At 38.9% G+C, this 17,829-nt stretch overlaps 1 protein-coding gene across 1 annotated transcript in view; it reads right to left on the reverse strand.

Annotated features, from left to right (window-relative positions):
• MAP3K5 (mitogen-activated protein kinase kinase kinase 5) overlaps positions 1–17,829 on the reverse strand; it is a 228,391-nt gene that overhangs the window by 95,711 nt on the left and 114,851 nt on the right. Inside the window, exon 8 of the mRNA XM_005684842.3 lies at positions 8,905–9,017. Coding sequence (XP_005684899.2) covers positions 8,905–9,017 — 113 coding nt within the window. The remainder of the gene's footprint in view (positions 1–8,904; positions 9,018–17,829) is intronic.

The following is a 17,829-nucleotide window of genomic DNA, read 5'->3' on the forward strand; positions in this document are numbered from 1 at the left end:
GTAAAGAATCTGCCAGCCAATGCAGGAGACACAAGATAAGTGGGTTTGATCCCTGGGTGGGGACTATCCTCTGGAATAGGAAATGGCAACCCACTCCAGTATTACTGCCTGGAAAATTCCATGGACAGAGGAGCCTGGCAGGCAACAGTCCACGGGGTCGAAAAGAGTTGGACATGACTGAGTGGCTGAGCACACATTATAGGTAATATCATGTCCTTTCATCTTTGCCAACGTAACAAAAGGAAACATGCTTTTTTTTAAACCTTTGCGATTGACTGTCTTCATATGTTTATATATCTTTTATGAATTAGCATTTATGGTCTTTCCACATGATGTATGAAACCTGTTTCTACATGAGATAGTAATCTTTTAAGTTTGGAGTTAAGCATATGACTCTAATTTTTTATATTTAGGATCCCTTTCTCTCCAAGCCCCCTCCACCCACTCATCCAAGGAACAGAAGAATAAATATCTTAGTACATAATATTTGCTCCATAATTAGGATTACTTCCACAGGATAGAGTCTCAGAGGTAGTGTTACGCTTGATCCCAGGCTATAGCACTTTTAAGGTTTTTGATCACTAGGGCCAAATTATTAAAGCACTATTGCTGATGGATGATTCTATCTTTTTACCAAGTCCTTACTATCTGGCTATTTTTCACTATTTAAAAAAATTTGGCAAAATTTATAAGCAATTAACAGCATGTCATTGCAGTTTTAAATACCAGTTCTTTGATTCAATCATCTGTTTAGGCAATTTAATGTTGACAATGCTCTAATTAGAACTGGTTGACTTCTAAGAATTGAAGATTTTTAATAGTTTAGTTTCCATCATAGTTTTTATATTTTGCAGCAGCTATTTGAACAGAGAAAGGTAGGACATTTTTATTGAACACTCATTATATGCTTAGCACTAGCATGGCACACTGAAAAGGTAACTTTTTTCAACCCATAGAACAACACAAATTAGAGATATCAAGGGAATATTTTATGCAAAGATGGGCACAATAAAGGACAGAAATGGAATGGACCTGACAGAAGCAGAAGATATTAAGAACAGGTGGCAAGAATATACAAAACTAGACAGAAAAGGTCTTAATGACCCAGATAACCACGATGGTGTGATCATGCACTTAGAAGTAGACATCCTGGAATGTGAGGTCAGGTGGGCCTTAAGAAGAATCACTATGAACAAAGGTAGTGGAGGTGATGGAATTCCAGTTGAGCTATTTCAAATCCTAAAAGATGATGCTGTTAAAGTGCTGCACTCATTATGCCAGCAAATTTGGAAAACTCAGCAGTGGCCACAGGACTGGAAACGATCAGTTTTCATTCCAATCCCAAAGAAAGGCAACGCCAAAGAACGTTCAAACTACCACACAATTGCACTCATGTCACACGCTAGGAAAGTAATGCTCAAAATTCCCCAAGCTAGACTTCAACAGTACATGAACCAAGAACTTCCAGATGTTCAAGCTGGATTTAGAAAAGGCAGATGAGCCAGAGAATAAGTTGCCAATATCTGTTGGATCATAGAAAAAGCAAGGAAATTCCAGAAAAAAAGTCTACTTCTGCTTCATTGACTATGCTACAGCCTTTGACTGTGTGAATCACAATAAACTGGAAAATCTTCAAAGAGATGGGAATACCAGACCATCTTACCCGCTATCTGAGAAACCTGTATCCAGGTCAAGAAGCAACAGTTTGAACCAGATATGGAATAATGGACTAGCTCAAAATTGGGAAAGGAGTACATCAAGGTTGTATATTGTCACCCTGCTTATTTAACTTATATGCAGGGTACATCATGGGAAATGCTGAGCCGGATGAAGCACAAACAGAACTCAAGATTGCCAGGAGAAATATCAATAACCTCAGATATGCAGATGACACTACCCTAATGGCAGAAAGCAAAGAGGAACTAAAGAGCCTCTTGATGAAAGTAAAAGAAGAGAGTGAAAAAGTTGGCTTAAAGCTCAACATTCAAAAACCGAACGTCATGGCATCTGGTCCCATCACTTCATGGCAAATAGATGGGGAAACAATGGAAACAGTAACAGACTTTATTTTCTTGGGCTCCAAAAACACTGTGGATGGTGACCGCAGTCATGAAATTAAAAAACACTTGCTCCTTGGAAGAAGCTATGACAAACCTAGACAATGTATTAAAAGCAGGGACACTACTTTGTTGACAAACGTTTGTATAGACAAAGCTATCGTTTTACCAGTAGTCATGTATGGATGTCAGAATTAGACCATAAAGAAGGCTGAGCACCAAAGAACTGATGCTTTTGAACTGTGGTGTTAGAGAAGACTCTTGAGAGTCCCTTGGACTGCAAGGAGATCCAACCAGTCCATCCTAAAGGATATCAACCCTGAATATTCATTGGAAGGACTGATGCTGAAGCTGAAGCTCCAATACTTCAGCCACCTGATGGGAAGAGACAACTCATTAGAAAAGACCCCGATGCTGGGAAAGATTGAAGGCAGGAGGAGGAGGGGATGACAGAGGATGAGATGTTTGGATGGTATTACCGACTCAACAGACATGAGTTTGAGCAAGCTCTGGGAGATGGTGAAGGCCAGGGAAGCCTGGCATGCTGCAGTCGATGGGGTCACAAAGAGCCAGACTCAACTGAAAAACAACACCACCACAACCAGTTAAAGATTAGTCCCTTTGGCAATGATGGGAAAAAAATGCTGAGAGATGTTGAGCAACTTGTTGAAGGTCGCACAGCCCCGGTGGAGGTTAGATTGTTACCAGTTTAACTTTCCATTGTGATGAATTCCAAGCATACATCAAAGTAGAAAAATACTACAGTGATCACATTTGCAACAACTGCTAACATTTTGCTATTGCTTCATCTCCCTGAATACTTTGGCTGAACCATTTCAAATAAAATTACAGATTTCACCCTTAAATATTGTGTCATAGTATGAAAATTCTCCTACACATTCTACTTGATCGTTTTTTTGAACACTTGTCAGCAACTGAATAACAACAAGGGCATCTGACATCTGCCTCTGTGGAGACTGAACCCTGGCTGCTGAGCTTCAACACCCCCTAAGGGGAATTCAGGGTGGAGAATGAGGCATTCTGTGCTCCAGGGAAACTGGTGCAACAGGTCTTTAGATAGTTAGATATTTTTAGTAACTGATTTCATGTTCCCAAATCCTTGGTGGTGGCTGTTTAGTTGTGCCCGACTCCTGCGACCCCATGGACTATAACCCTCTAGGTTCTTTTGTTCACGGGATTCTCCAGGCAAGAATACTGGAGTGGGTTTTCATTTCCTTCTCCAGGGGATCTTCCAGACCCAGGAATTGAACCTGAATCTCCTGCATTGTAGGCAGATTCTTTACTGACTGAGCTACAAGGGAAGCTGCATTTGATTATTGTACCTAATAAAAATAATAATTCTCTCATATTATTTAACATCTGGTCCTGATTCAAATTCCCTGATTGTTCCCCAAATTTCCTTGGCCACCTGATGCAAAGAACTGATTCACTGGAAAAGACTGATGCTGGGAAAGATTGAAGGCAGGAGGAGAAGGGGACAACAAAGGATGAGATGGTTGGATGGCATCACTGACTGGATGGACATGAGTTTAAGCAAGTTCTGGGAGCTGGTGATGGACAGGGAAGCCTGGCGTGTTGTAGTCCATGGGGTCACAAAGAGTCAGACACGACTGAGTGACTGAACTGAATAGCTTTCTGTTGTTGTTGTTCTCTTTGTTTTTTCAAACTGGAATCCAAACGGGGATCATTAATTGCATTTTTAAAAAATGTCTCTAATGAGCTGACTCATTTGAAAAGACCCTAACACTGGGAAAGATTGAGGGCAGGAGGAGAAGGGGACGACAGACGATGAGATGGTTGGATGGTATCACCAACTCAATGGACATGGGTTTGGGTGGACTTCAGGAGTTGGTGATGGACAGGGAGGCCTGGCATGCTGCGGTTCATGGGGTCACAAAGAGTCAGACACAACTGAGCGACTGAACTGAACTGAAATGTCTTTTAACCTAACCAATCCACCCACACTTTTCTCCATGACACTGACTTTTTGAAAAGACCAGGCAGGGAGTCCTGTAGAATGTCTTCACCTTCTGGATCTGGCTGATAGCATTACTTGGTGTTGTCTGACTTATTTCTCTATCCAACTGTGATTCTATTAACTGACTGTTAAATCTTAAGGCTTGGGTTAAACATTTTTGGTGAGACTATTTCACACGACTAAGGGCAGGAGGAGAAGGGGGTAACAGAGGATGAGACTGTTGTAGGGCATTACTGATTCAATGGACATGAGTTTGAGCAAACTCCGGGAGATAAGTGAAGGACAGGGAAGCCTGGCATGTAGCAGTCCATGGAGTTGCAAAGAGTTGGACATGCCTGGGTGACTGAACAAGAACATTTCACAGGAGATGCTGCTTATTTCACGTTCTCTGTATCAGCTGGCAAACGTCCAGCCATCAGGCCATGCTAGGTGGATCACTGACAGCTGGACCCCTGGAGGGGATATATACAATGAATTGTATGGGTCATTGTTCCTTTGTGATTGGTAAGCAATTTGTGGGTGAGCGTGGGTTTCTTGTAAGCATGGCAAATGAAAATTAAAAAAAAAAAAATCCTAACGGTGTTAGTTCTAATTGATGATCCTTGTCAGAATCACTATTTCAGCATCACTATCATTATGAGTTTTATCAGTTCTTCTGCTTTATCAGCTAGTATTCTTTTGAAGAGTACGTTCTTAAAAATATACAGTTAGTATGTAGCATATCTTAAGAAGAGCTTTACCTCCTCAACTGGATGATCTACGCCCTACTAAATCAGGTCTGACTCTGAGACCCCATGGACTGTAGCCCACCAAGCTCCTCTGTCCATGTGAATCTCCAGGCAAGAATACTGGAGTGGGTTGCCATTTCCTTCTCCAGGGATGAACTACAGTATCCCTTTAAAAGGAAGGGAAAGTACTGTACTTTGTTCCCTATAACTTCAAATTTTCTGAGAATTTGGTCACCTCCACTGACAGCAAATGAGTTGTTTTGTGGTTGGTGATGGATTTTATTTTTGTTTTGATTTCTTTCTCTTGATTATCCTTTTGGAGTCATGGATTTTTATATTCAGTAACACAAATTTTATTTTTATGGCTCCCTGAAAATAAGATTCAATAGTGCTTTGTCTCAATTCCAATCACACTGTTCTCTTATTACATCATCATCTCATAAAGTGTCTCATGGTTGAAAATTCCACAGAATACGGGAGAAACATCTTTTATTTAACTAAAGCTTGATTATTAATTTTAAGTCTTGTGAAGCTGAAAAAAGGATAAAGATAAAAGATGCGGTTGTTTCCAAATCCTAGTTCTAAACAGTACAGACACCAGTGATTATTCAAAAACTGGGATATTGAAAACACAGATCATGAAACAATTAGCCATAACCTCAAACAAACACACAACTAGAATTAAAAGTCTTTGGTTAACAGATTATAACAGTTAAGAATTATTCTTAACATTAGAATTCTTAAACTTAAGATAATATGTTTGAAAAGCTTCAGGCTTAATAATCATCTTATGACATCTTAATTTTCATTCTTTACCCTTTATAAATAAAATAAATTTCAAAATACATATAAAGAAAAGATTTCATAAAGAAAAATGAATACTATCAGAACTCAAGAACTGAGCTATGATTTAAAAAAGAATGCAACTACATCTTTAAAATATCTCAAATATGTTGCTAATTAGTAAGTTAATTAATTAATACAATTATTATGTTAAAATATTCATTTATTTAAACAACCTGTTTTTCCCTGAAAATCCCTTTAATCGTATTTTACCATATAAACATTAATTTTAGGTCAACCTATATTTATTAGCCGGAGAAGGCGATGGCACCCCACTCCAGTACTCTTGCCTGGAAAATCCCATGGACAGAGGAGCCTGGTGGGCTGCGGTCCATGGGGTCATGAAGAGTTGGACACGACTGAGCGACTTCTCTTTCACTTTTCACTTTCCTGCATTGGAGAAGGAAATGGCAACCCACTCCAGTGTTCTTGCCTGGAGAATCCCAGGGACAGGAGAGCCTGGTGGGCTGCTGTCTATGGGGTCTCACAGAGTCGGATATGACTGAAGTGACTTAGCAGTGGCCCAGTTTGATGGTGCAGTGATGTTTTCCTGTCACCTCCAGTTTAGTAGAAGCTGAGAAGGCAATGGCACCCCACTCCAGTGTTCTTGCCTGGAGAATCCCAGGGATGGGGGAGCTTGGTGGGCTGCCATCTGTGGGGTCGCACAGAGTCGGACAGGACTGAAGCGACTTAGCAGCAGCAGCATATTTATTAGCATAATTTATGAACAGAATCTAAGTGAGCTTTAAGTGCCTTTTAGTATTGTCATTGTTTAGTCCTTAAGTTGTATCTGCCTCTTTTGCAACCCCACGGACTTTAGCCCTTCAGACTCCTCTGTCCATGGGATTTCCCAGGCAGGAATACTGGAGTGAGATGCCACTTCCTTCTCCAGAGGATGATCCAGGGATAGAACCCATGCCTCCTGCACTGGCAGGAGAATTCTTTACCACTGAGCCACCTGGGAAGCTCCTTTCAGTTATTTAAGGACATACGTTTTATAGTGTATATCACAGTATTTTAGAAGCCTTAAATTTAGCTTTTATGGGAACTAAGAATTCATTGTCAAGTCATATTTTAAGTCTGTGTAAGTTTTGCAATTTCCAAATTAAAAATTCAACTTCATTTGCTTTCAAATGCTTGTTCAACATGTATTATGAATGAGCTCTTCCTGGAAAAAGTTGAAATGTGTTTCCTTTACAAAGTTCCATTAATCACAGTTCCTCAAACCTCAGAGTGCTGATCATCCTTTTTTCCCCTCCAGTTCTTCAAAGACATAACTGACAGAACATTGTGTAAGTTTAAAATGTGCAGTGTGTTGATCCAATACACTTGTATCTGGCAAAATGATCACTATAGCATTAGCTAACACCTCCATCATGTCATATAATTTCTATTTTTTTTGTAATGAGAACATTTAAGATCTACTCCCTTAGAAGATTGCTGACCATCTTAATCTACATTTAACTTAAAAAAGAGAATTTAGAACACGTTCATTTCAAACTACTATGTTACTGCTCTACCTATACATGCAAATCAATGTCAATTTCTGTAATGATCTAGAGGCTTCAACCTCAAGTTCAAGAACAGAGTAATTCAAGTCATTTTAGATCACTAATACAGTGACCCCATGGTCTGCAGCCCACCAGATTCCTCTGTCCATGGGATTTTCCAGGCAAGGATACTGGGTTGGGTTGCCATTTCCTTCTCCAGGGGATCTTCCCAACCCAGGGATTGAACTCAGTCTCCTGCATTGCAGGCAGATTCTTTACCAACTGAGCTACCAGGGAAGCTCAACACATAAGGATCAGTACAGAGTTTTAAAAATAACTTTAGATGGAGAATTTTATTATGATGATAATTTCTGAAAAGTACACATTGCAGTGTATTTTTTCTGATTTCATTTTCCAGCTTAAAAAAAATGAATTCAAATAAAACTTTGTGCATTGAATACCACTGCAATCCAGAGCGACAAACACTGTATCATTCTTTTAGTCTGGGCTTTTAAAAAGAATTTAATACTCAAACTTTACTTGCCTTCAAAGATTTCCCAGAATATACATATGGTTATTTAATTAGCCCTTCCCAAATAGTGTAAAAAAACACCCAGGGCTCATTTTTTCTTTATGAAAGATTAAAAACACTCTCCAGTTAGAAATCTTAGAGGAAAAGTTTCATCTACATATAATTCACAGCTTCACTAAGATCAATTTTTTTTTCCTCTACAAAAACTATGGAAAAACATTTCTGTCTGTAGTAAAAACTCCTATGAGAGTTGGAAAGGTTCTCTGCAAAAAGAGAGTTCAACATTTAAGAGAGAGAAAATTTTACTACCTTATACAGTATTCACTATCTAGAACCTTAAAAGCATTATCAAAGCAAGAACTAAGGAAATCACACAAAAGTTATTCACTTAAGACGTCCTAATCTTTAAAAAATTCCAAAGAAGGGTCAGCGTGTAAGACAATGTCCACTGATAAAAGGGACAAAAGCACATTCTATCAATGGCTACAATTCAGAGATGGTCTCTGAGGAGACCAGTCACTGCCAAGACTCCATCTGCTTGACCTGTTGTTCTCGGGTCTTGGGAGGCTCTACCAGTAACAACGCTGAAGTCATAGGGCAGGTGTGTGTGAGAAACAGAAACAGGGAATATCAGAAGTCTTTCTTTCCCTCTTTTTTTTTTTTTTTCCCAGCACCAGGAAAACAAAATTAACCAAAAAGAGGAAACTTTCCTGATGTTCCATAGAATACTACCTTTTTTGGGGGTTGTGGGCTAAATGCAGAGCCTCTATTTCTAATATGAGTTCGAGAAGGAATGGGCTTTCCTGGTGGCTCAGCAGGTAAAGACTGTCTGTCTATAGTGCAGGAGACCCGGGTTGGATCCCTGGCTCTGGAAAAACCCCTGGAGAAGGAAATGGCAATGCACTCCTATATTCTTATCTGGAGAATCCCATGGATAGAAGAGCCTGGCGGGCTACAGTACATGTGGTCGCCAAGAGTTGGACAGGACTGAAAGACTAACACACACACTGAGAGGGAATAAAAAAAATATCAACTAGGGGATTTTTAGAATCAGGTGAAATAAGTTAAAAACCTAATTACATCCCAATATCAAGATTCTGCACAATAGCATGAACATTAAATAAGGAGGTATAATTTTTTTTTCAGGAAGTCAGATGAGACAGAAGCAAAGGAACAATCTATGAAAGATCCTTTTTCTTTGCACTGAGTTGGATCCACTTTTTTGATTCCATGTAAAACATCAAGCTGTAATTACCAACTTTTCGGAGCTCAAAGGAAGATTCAAACTGGTGCCCAGATGCCAGGAGGAGGACCGCATAATTAATTCCTGACTGTAGTGTTGGCTCTGATTCAAATGCCTTTTTGAACCTATAAAAAAAAAAAACAACAACCCACAAATGTACAAGTTTACTTTCTCAATCATGAAACTCTGAGTTTGCAATAGCTTCTGTTTGCATAACTCCAAGGCCTGAGCAAGTAAAAATATTCCACTGGCCTTCACCCCAGAATCTAGTGTGCTATTAGGATTTAATGCTTAAGTAACTGCATACCCTCACCCTCAGCAACATGGCATTCCCCCTACTTAACTCAGCCTCACCTTGGCAGCCCCAGTCTTTAAGAAAAAATCCTCTCTTCAACAGTCTTCCAGGAATGTGAGAGAATGTATGTATGTGCGTGCGAGCATTTATAAACAGTGAAAATTTAAAGATAAGAACCCTGTGCATATTTGTTAAGTGGTTTTTTGAAAAGTTTTATAAGTGAACAAAGTAAAAACAATACACAAAGCAATCAGGAATATTATCTACATAACATACTGAAACAATCACTTTCGTAAGAGTGATATAAAAATACAATAAAGAATGTCAATTGCAATAAGAAATTAGCAAAAGAGTGATGGTGCTTGTGCATACTAGTTTTCGCTCAAAGAGAATAAGAACCATTTTCTGGATGTGCATGAATCTATCTACCTTTAAAAATGCTTCAACATTTGAAAAGGCTTCAGTGCTTTGCATCCACTACATTTTCACGGTAACACTTCGTAGGTTCTGTTCAAGGGTTCCCTCATATACATCATTTAACAGGCAATAATACTCAGTATTATTTCATTTAAGAGCATGAAGAACAAAATTAACATAAATGGCCTAGTAACTAATAAAAACTGAGACAAACATGAAAAATGAAATCTCTACTTTAAAAACCAGGTTGAGAAAAATATAAAGACTAAATACCTACTGAATAAACATTTAATGATACAATAAAGAGATACTTAGGGAAAAACATTAGAATTCTAAGAAAAAAGCATTTTTATTAAAATCATTAACTGAAATGAAAGATGGGAATTGCAAAAATAGCAGTGGGCCCAATGGTGTACCTTGGAGTACATTCTTGGCTATTATACATACTTGAAATTTTCTGTACTTTAAAATGGTAAGGTAAACTTAAAAAGAAAAGGATAAGTATATATTTTCTGAATATTGAGAATCATGTGCCCTTTACTTTTTAATCAGGAAAAGTATTTCTGAGAAGAAACAAAATTCAAACAAGTATTCACTTTAACTAGTTGGCTTGAACAGTTTTGCATGTGGAATAAGAAACAAATATTTCTAACTGCGTCACTGCTGATGATTAAGAAGAATTTCTTTTCTCTCCAGAAGTACAGGAGTTTACCAAATCTAAAATGGAAAAACCATGTAACCCAGATTGCTGATATCCAAAGCAGGTCACATCAAAGAAAGCCATGATTTATAAGTTTTAGACTCATACAAAATCCAAAGGTCTTTGTGTTTTCTCAGAGGCAAGTAGAAAGTCCAAATAAAAAAGATATAGGAGAAGAAAGGAGTTAATAACTTTCTTTCTACCAGTAATTTATACTTTCTACCAATTCATATCAATATATGAAATATCTTTCAACAAATAAATTTTTCATTTTTACTGAAAGAAAAATTCATGGAAAAGTTCTCTTAGTAAATTCAAAGGAAGATGTAAAAAGCAAGATAATCCTAAATCAATCAGTAAATACTGATAAGTATTCCCTATGTGCCAAACTAACCAAACTGAAAAAATTAAATGGGCTTAGATCTGTTTGACTGTTCCCATAAACAATACAATTTAAAACATTTTAAGCAAAATATAGATGCCAATAAATTAATAAGTAATATTTTTATGGCTCAGAACACTTCATAATAAGATGCATATTGAGCAGAAAGTCTTAAGGAAGTAGGAATTCTCACACATTGAAAAGTAAATTAATATACTATTTCTTGGCAGAAATTTGCCAATATCTATCAAAAATTGTAAAATGTCAAAAAAAAGCAATGCATACCTATTGACACAATATTTCCATATCTATGATTTACACTTTAAAAAAGCATTAAATATGAATACCAGACCACCTAATCTGTCTCCTGAGAAACCTGTATGCAGGACAAGAAGCAACAGTTAGAACCAGACATGGAACAACTGATTGGTTCAAAATTGGAAAAATTGTAACCCTTCTTATTTAACTTATATGCAGAGTATATCATGAGAAATGCCAGTCTGGCTGTATCACATGCTGGAATCAAGACTGCCAGAAGAAATATCAACAATCTCAGATATGCAGATGATATCACTCTACTGGCAGAAAGCAAAGAACTAAACAGCCTCTTTCTTGATGAAGGTGAAAGAGGAGACTGAAAAAGCTGTTTTGAAACTCAGCATTAAAAAAACAAAGATCATGACATCTGGTTCCATTGCTTCATGGCAAATAAAAGGGGAAAAAGTAGAAGCAGTGACAGATTTCATTTTCTTGGGCTCCAAAATCATGTTGGACGGTGCCTGCAGCCATGAAATTAAAAGATGCTTGCTCCTTGGAAGGAAAGCTATAACAAACCTAGACAGTGTATTGAAAAGCAAAGACATCACTTTGCCAACTTTGTCCATATAGTCAAAGCTGTGGTTTTTCCAGTAGTCATGTACGGATGTGAGAGCTGGACCATAAAGAAGGCTGAGTGCTGAAGAACTGATGCTTTTGAACTGTGGCATTGGAGAAGACTCTTGAGAGTCCCTTGGACTGCAAGGAGATCAAACCAGCAAATCCTAAAGGAAACCAACCCTGAATATTCATTGGAAGGACTAGTGCTGAAGCTGAAGATCCAAAACTTTGGTCACCTGATACAAACAGCAGTTCAGTTCAGTTCAGTCACTCAGTCGTGTCCGACTCTTTGCAACCCCATGAATCGCAGCACGCCAGGCCTCCCTGTCCATCACCATCTCCCGGAGTTCACTCAGACTCATGTCCATCGAGTCTGTGATGCCATCCAGCCATCTCATCCTTGGTTGTCCCCTTCTCCTCCTGCCCCCAATCCCTCCCAGCAGCAGAGTCTTTTCCAATGAGTCAACTCTTCGCGTGAAGTGGCCAAGCAGCAGACTCACTGGAAAACACCCTGAGGCTGGGAGAGCTCAAAGGCAAAATGAAAAGGGGGTGACAGAGGATGAGATGGTTAGATAGCATCAGCGACTCAATGGACACGAATCTGAGCAAACTCTGGGAGACAGTGAAGGACAGAGGAGCCGGGCATGCCACAGTGCCTGTGGTCACAAAGAGTTGGACATGACTTAGTGACTAATCAACAATAAAATATAACTAGACATTTGGTTATAAGAATATTTGTTACAAGATGAAAAACTACTTCCTAAATTTCCAAAAATATTAGGAAATATAACATGGAACAAAATGTATTCTAATTGTTGGAAAGCTATGTAACCAGTTAAATTGTAGAAGAATATTCAATGTCAGAGGAAACTTGAGCTTCCAAGGTAAGATATAATAGTCTACTAGGGAGTCATCCCTCCTGCTACAATAACTAGGTGGGGTAAAGGATACACATCAAGAACATAATTTTATAGTCATTGGAGATCTATGGAAGCAACAACATCATTATTGAAATAAAACTCCAAAGAGGGAAGTGTCCTTCCAAGACAAAATGCTTTCGTCTATAGGGGCTTTTGCTGATTCTGACCATAAGATTAAGCATAGGCTTGGTATAGGCAGAGGAACTCTACCTATTTGAAACTCTACCAGGGAAAAGAGAAACAAGTGGATTTGCTGACAGTTGCATGAGCTGGCATGACAAGATGAAACCCTGAGGGACCCCAAACATGTAGCTGATTTTCTCTACAGGACATTTGCTTAACACCGGCTGTATGGGAAGTTGCGGATGAGGTATGGCTGGAATGGCAGTGAAATCTGAAGTTTGGTGGTGCTTAGAAGTAAAGATCATGGCATCTGGTCGCATCACTTCATGGAAAACAGACGGGGAAACGGTGGAAACAGTGTCAGACTTTACTTTGGGGGGCTCCAAAATCACTTCAGATGGTGACTGCAGCCACGAAATTAAAAGATGCTTACTTCTTGGAAGGAAAGTTATGACCAACCTAGATAGCATATTCAAAAGCAGAGACATTACTTTGCCAACAAAGGTCTGTCTAGTCAAGGCTATGGTTTTCCTGTGGTCATGTATGGATGTGCAAGTTGGACTGTGAAGAAAGCTGAGTGCCGAAGAATTGATGGTTTTGAACTGTGGTGTTGGAGAAGACTCTTGAGAGTCCCTTGGACTGCAAGAAGATCCAACCAGTCCATTCTAAAGGAGATCAGTCCTGGGTGTTCTTTGGAAGGACTGATGCTGAAGCTGAAACTCCAATACTTTGGCCACCTCACGTGAAGAGCTGACTCATTGGAAAAGACTCTGATGCTGGGAGGGATTGGGGGCAGGAGGAGAAGGGGACGACAGAGGATGAAATGGCTGGATGGCATCACCAACTCGATAGGCATGAGTTTGGGTAAACTCCGGGAGTTGGTGTTGGACTGGGAGGTCTGGTGTGCTGCGATTCATGGGGTTGCAAAGAGTTGGACATGACTGAGTGACTGAACTGAACTGAACTGAGAAGTAAATACTAGAGGAAGGAGCCTACAACAAATAGCTGACAATCTCCTCCAAAGTTTGGAGCTATATAATGTAAGAGAATAAAGACTCAAACTCAAAACTCCAAACGGCAGTTTACAGTATACAGGGATAAGAAGATAGAACACTGCTTGGCTCTCAATCAAAAGCTGAGGGTGGTCATATCAAGAAGCAGGGACAAAAACTGAGATAGACAGGTCAATATAACTGAAACCGAGACCAACTCAACTCAACTGCAGTTTTTGAGGTAATCAGCTTCCTCACCATGTCTGGCTAACAGAGGGAAGTGAGAGCCTTCTATGAGAGAAAATAAAATCATTCTTAATCTCAATAATTCTTATATTTAAAATATATGACATACAATAAAGAATTATGAGAACTTCAGAATCAGGAAAAAATGACCAATAAACAAAAGAACAAAACAGACAAGAGGACCTGACTCACAGATAATTCATATGTTGGAGTTTGTAGACAAGGACCTTAAATCGTTATTACAAATATGGTGAAGAAAATTGCAGAAAAAATGGACAAATGAAGGAAAAGACAATTTCAATGTAGAGCTGGAATCTAAAAATAAAGAGAATCAAGCAGTCTAGAACTGAAATATATAACACCTGAAAATAAAAATTCATTGTGTAGGTTTAATAGCAGACTAGACAGAGGAGAAGATGGATTTGGTGAAGAAAAAAAAGTAACGTCAATAAAAAGTTTGTAAACTGATACACAGAAAAAGGGAGGGAGAAAAGACACAGCTGACTGTAAGAGACATGAAAGACACAGGTAAATGGTCTAACATATGTATCATGGTAGCCCTAAAAAGAGGGAAGAGAGGATACAGAACACAAGAAGTATCTGAAGACACAAAGCCAAAAATACTCCAAGACTGCTGAAAACATTAACACAGAGATTCACGAAGCTCAACTTCAAGCTGGGTCAGATAAAATAAGCATAGCCTAAATGCTAAAATCAAAGACAAAGAGGAAAATCTTACAATCAGCCAGAGATAAAGATATATTACCTTCAAAGGAGGCATGTTATTGCAATTTTATAGCAATTAAATTGACAAAACTGATAGCTGACTTTGCAACACAAACTATGGAATAAAATTGATAGCTGACTTTGTAATACAAACTATGGAAGCCAAAAGATAATGCAATGACATATTTAGAGTGATAAAAAAAAAAAAGAAGAGGTACAAATAAGCAAAAACTGGCAGAATTGGTTGCCAACTGATCTGCATGCAAAAAGTATTAAAAGCATTCAGGCTAAAGGATAGTGAGTCCATCTGGAAGCACTGAACTGCAAATAGAGCATCAGAAAGAGTACTGAAGTGAGAATGAAAGTTGCTCGGTTGTGTCTGACTATTTTTGACCTCATGGACTATACAGCCCATGGAATTCTCCAGGCCAGAATCCTGGAGTGGGTAGCCTTTTCCTTTTCCAGGGGATCTTCCCAACCCAGGGATCGAACACAGGTCTCCTGCATTGCAGGCAGATTCTTTACTAGCTGAGCCACAGGGGAAGCCCAAGAATACTGGAGTGGGTAACCTATTCTGTCTTCAGTGGATCGTCTCAACCCAGGAATCAAACCAAGGTCTCCTGCATTGCAGGCGGATTCTTTACCAACTGAGTTATCAGGGGGAAGATACTAGCCATTTTAAAACTACTGAATATTTATTCTGCTTTAAGTTTCTCTCCAGTTAATTCTAAAGGAAATCAGTCAATCAAACCAGTCAATCCTAAAGGAAATCAGTCCTGAATATTCATTGGAGGGATTGATGCTGAAGCTGAAACTCCATAATCTGGCCATCTGATGTGAAGAACTGATTCATTGGAAAAGGCCCTGATGCTGGGAAAGATTGAAGGCAGGAGAAAAAGGGGGCGACAGAGGATGAGATGGTTCGATAGCATCACCAACTGGATGGACATGAGTTTGAGAAAGCTCTGGGAGTTGGTGAGGGACAGGGAAGCCTGCTGGGCTGTAGTCCATGGGGTCTCAAAGAGACAAGACTGAGCGACTGGATGGTTGAAGTTTCTCTCCTCTTCAAGGAAGGGGTAAATACAAATTTAAGGTAGACTTTAAGAGTCAAGGATGTGGAAGGTCATCTCTAGGGAACTCCTAAAAGCATAATATAAAGAGTATTGTATGTGTGTGTGCACGCGTGCGCTAAGCTCTTTCAGTCATGTCCGACTCTTTGCGATCCTATGGACTATAAACTGTCAGGATCCTCTGTCCAAGGGATTCTTCCGGCAAGAATACTGGAGTGGGTTGCCATGCCCTCCTCCAGGGGATTTTTTCAACCCAGGGATTGAATTTGCGTCTCTTACATCTCCTGCATTGGCAGGCAGGTTCTTTACTATGACTAAAGTGTTAATAGAGTATAAAATGCAACACTAAATAGAAAAAATGGGGGAATGAAGGACTAAAGAAACAAAGATATGAAATAGTGAAGAAGATATAAAATAAATAGAAAATGAATTGCAAGCCATAAGCACAACTAGACAAAAAATATCAGTGATATGGAAGATTTGAATATTATGATTAGGCAAGTCAATTGAACTATCTTACATGGAACACTACACCCAACAATGGTGGACTGTTTCTGGGGCTATGAGGCACCTCTTATTACAGTAGAATTAAACCAGAGAACAAGAAAGATACATCTGTAAATTGGGCAACCTACTTCTGAATAAGCCAGGGTTCAAAGATTCACATTGAAAATTAAAAGGTATTTGAGCTCAACAATATTGAAAGTTCAATATATCAAAACTTCTGGGATGCAGAACAATTTTTATCTTTAAATGACTATGCTGGGAAAGCAGCAAGGGTGAAAAAAAATTAATGCTCTAAACTTCCATCTAGAAATAAAACAGCACATATTCCAAAATAAAGTAGAAGGAAGATATAATAAAGAAATCAATGAAGTAGAAAATAGATGTGCAATAAAGAAAATGAACAGTGTCAAAAGGGGAAGATTAATAAAATTGATAAACTCCTAGATAGACTGCTCATCAGAGAGAGAAAGAGAAATGAAAAGGGGGACATTAGTATAGGTCCTACAAGCATTAAGTGTTAGTTGCTCAATTGTGTCCGACTCTTTGCAACCCCATGGACTGTAGCCTGCCAAGCTCCTCTATCCGTGGAATTCTCCAGACAAAAATACTGGAGTGGGTTGCTATGCCCTTCTCTAGAAGATCTTCCTGAACCAGGGACTGAACCCATGTCTCCTGCAGGCAGGCAGATTCTTTACCATCGGAGACACAAGGGAAGTTTCCCAGGTGGTCCTAGTGGTAAAAAACCTGCCTTGTCAATTCAGGAGACTTAAGAGACATGGTTTCAGTCCCTAGGTCTGAAAGATCCTCTGGAGGAGGGCATGGCAATCCATTCCAGTATCCTTGCCTGAAGAATCCCATGGACAGAGGAGCCTGGAGGGCTACAGTCCATAGGGTCACAAAGAGTTGGACATGACCAAAGTGACTTAGCACACAAGGGTATATAAGCATTAAAAAGAAAGTAAATGGATATCTGGAACAAACTTAAGCCAGTAAATATGGCAAGTTAGGAGAACTGGAAAATTTTCCTGAAATTCACAGATGAATATGACACAAGGAAAAAAAAGGTAAACAATAGTTCTATAACTATTACAGAATTGATAACAATCTGACATTATTGTTTTTACCATCTATCTCTCATATCATACGCAGTCTGACAGCAGGGGCCTTGCCAGTCTTGTTGAGGACTAAATCTTCAGCACTTGACTCAGCAGGAGCCCAACTCACTGCAGGAGATTTCAAAATACCTGCTGCATGAAAAAAACCTGCATCCACCTCTTACCAAGGGCCAGGCTGTGACAAGTGATAAATACAGCAGGTCATATAAAAAAATAATCTCTTCACTTAGTAGTCTAAATCCTAATCTTGATAAAACCACAAGCCCAGAGAGCTACCGCCTTAGACCACATTACTGAACTGCATAGTACCTTCATCACATTCTATTTTAATGTTACTAGAATGTACTATTTAATAAAAATATTAAAGATATTGTTTGTATAGTTTGCATTGTTGCCTATTTATATGAGAAACTCCTTTAATTTATTATTAGGGAGAGGATAGTCTCCTCTGAAAATGGAGCATATGATTCATTTTTCATGCTATTACTGAAGCTTATTTTAAACAGCGTGATAATCCTTTATCACTGGTGTATCCGTGTCCCTTGGTGCTAACTTTCCATATACGTAT

The sequence above is a fragment of the Capra hircus genome, chromosome 9 (genome assembly GCF_001704415.2).
Source record: "Capra hircus breed San Clemente chromosome 9, ASM170441v1, whole genome shotgun sequence".
In the NCBI taxonomy this organism is placed as follows: domain Eukaryota; kingdom Metazoa; phylum Chordata; class Mammalia; order Artiodactyla; family Bovidae; genus Capra; species Capra hircus.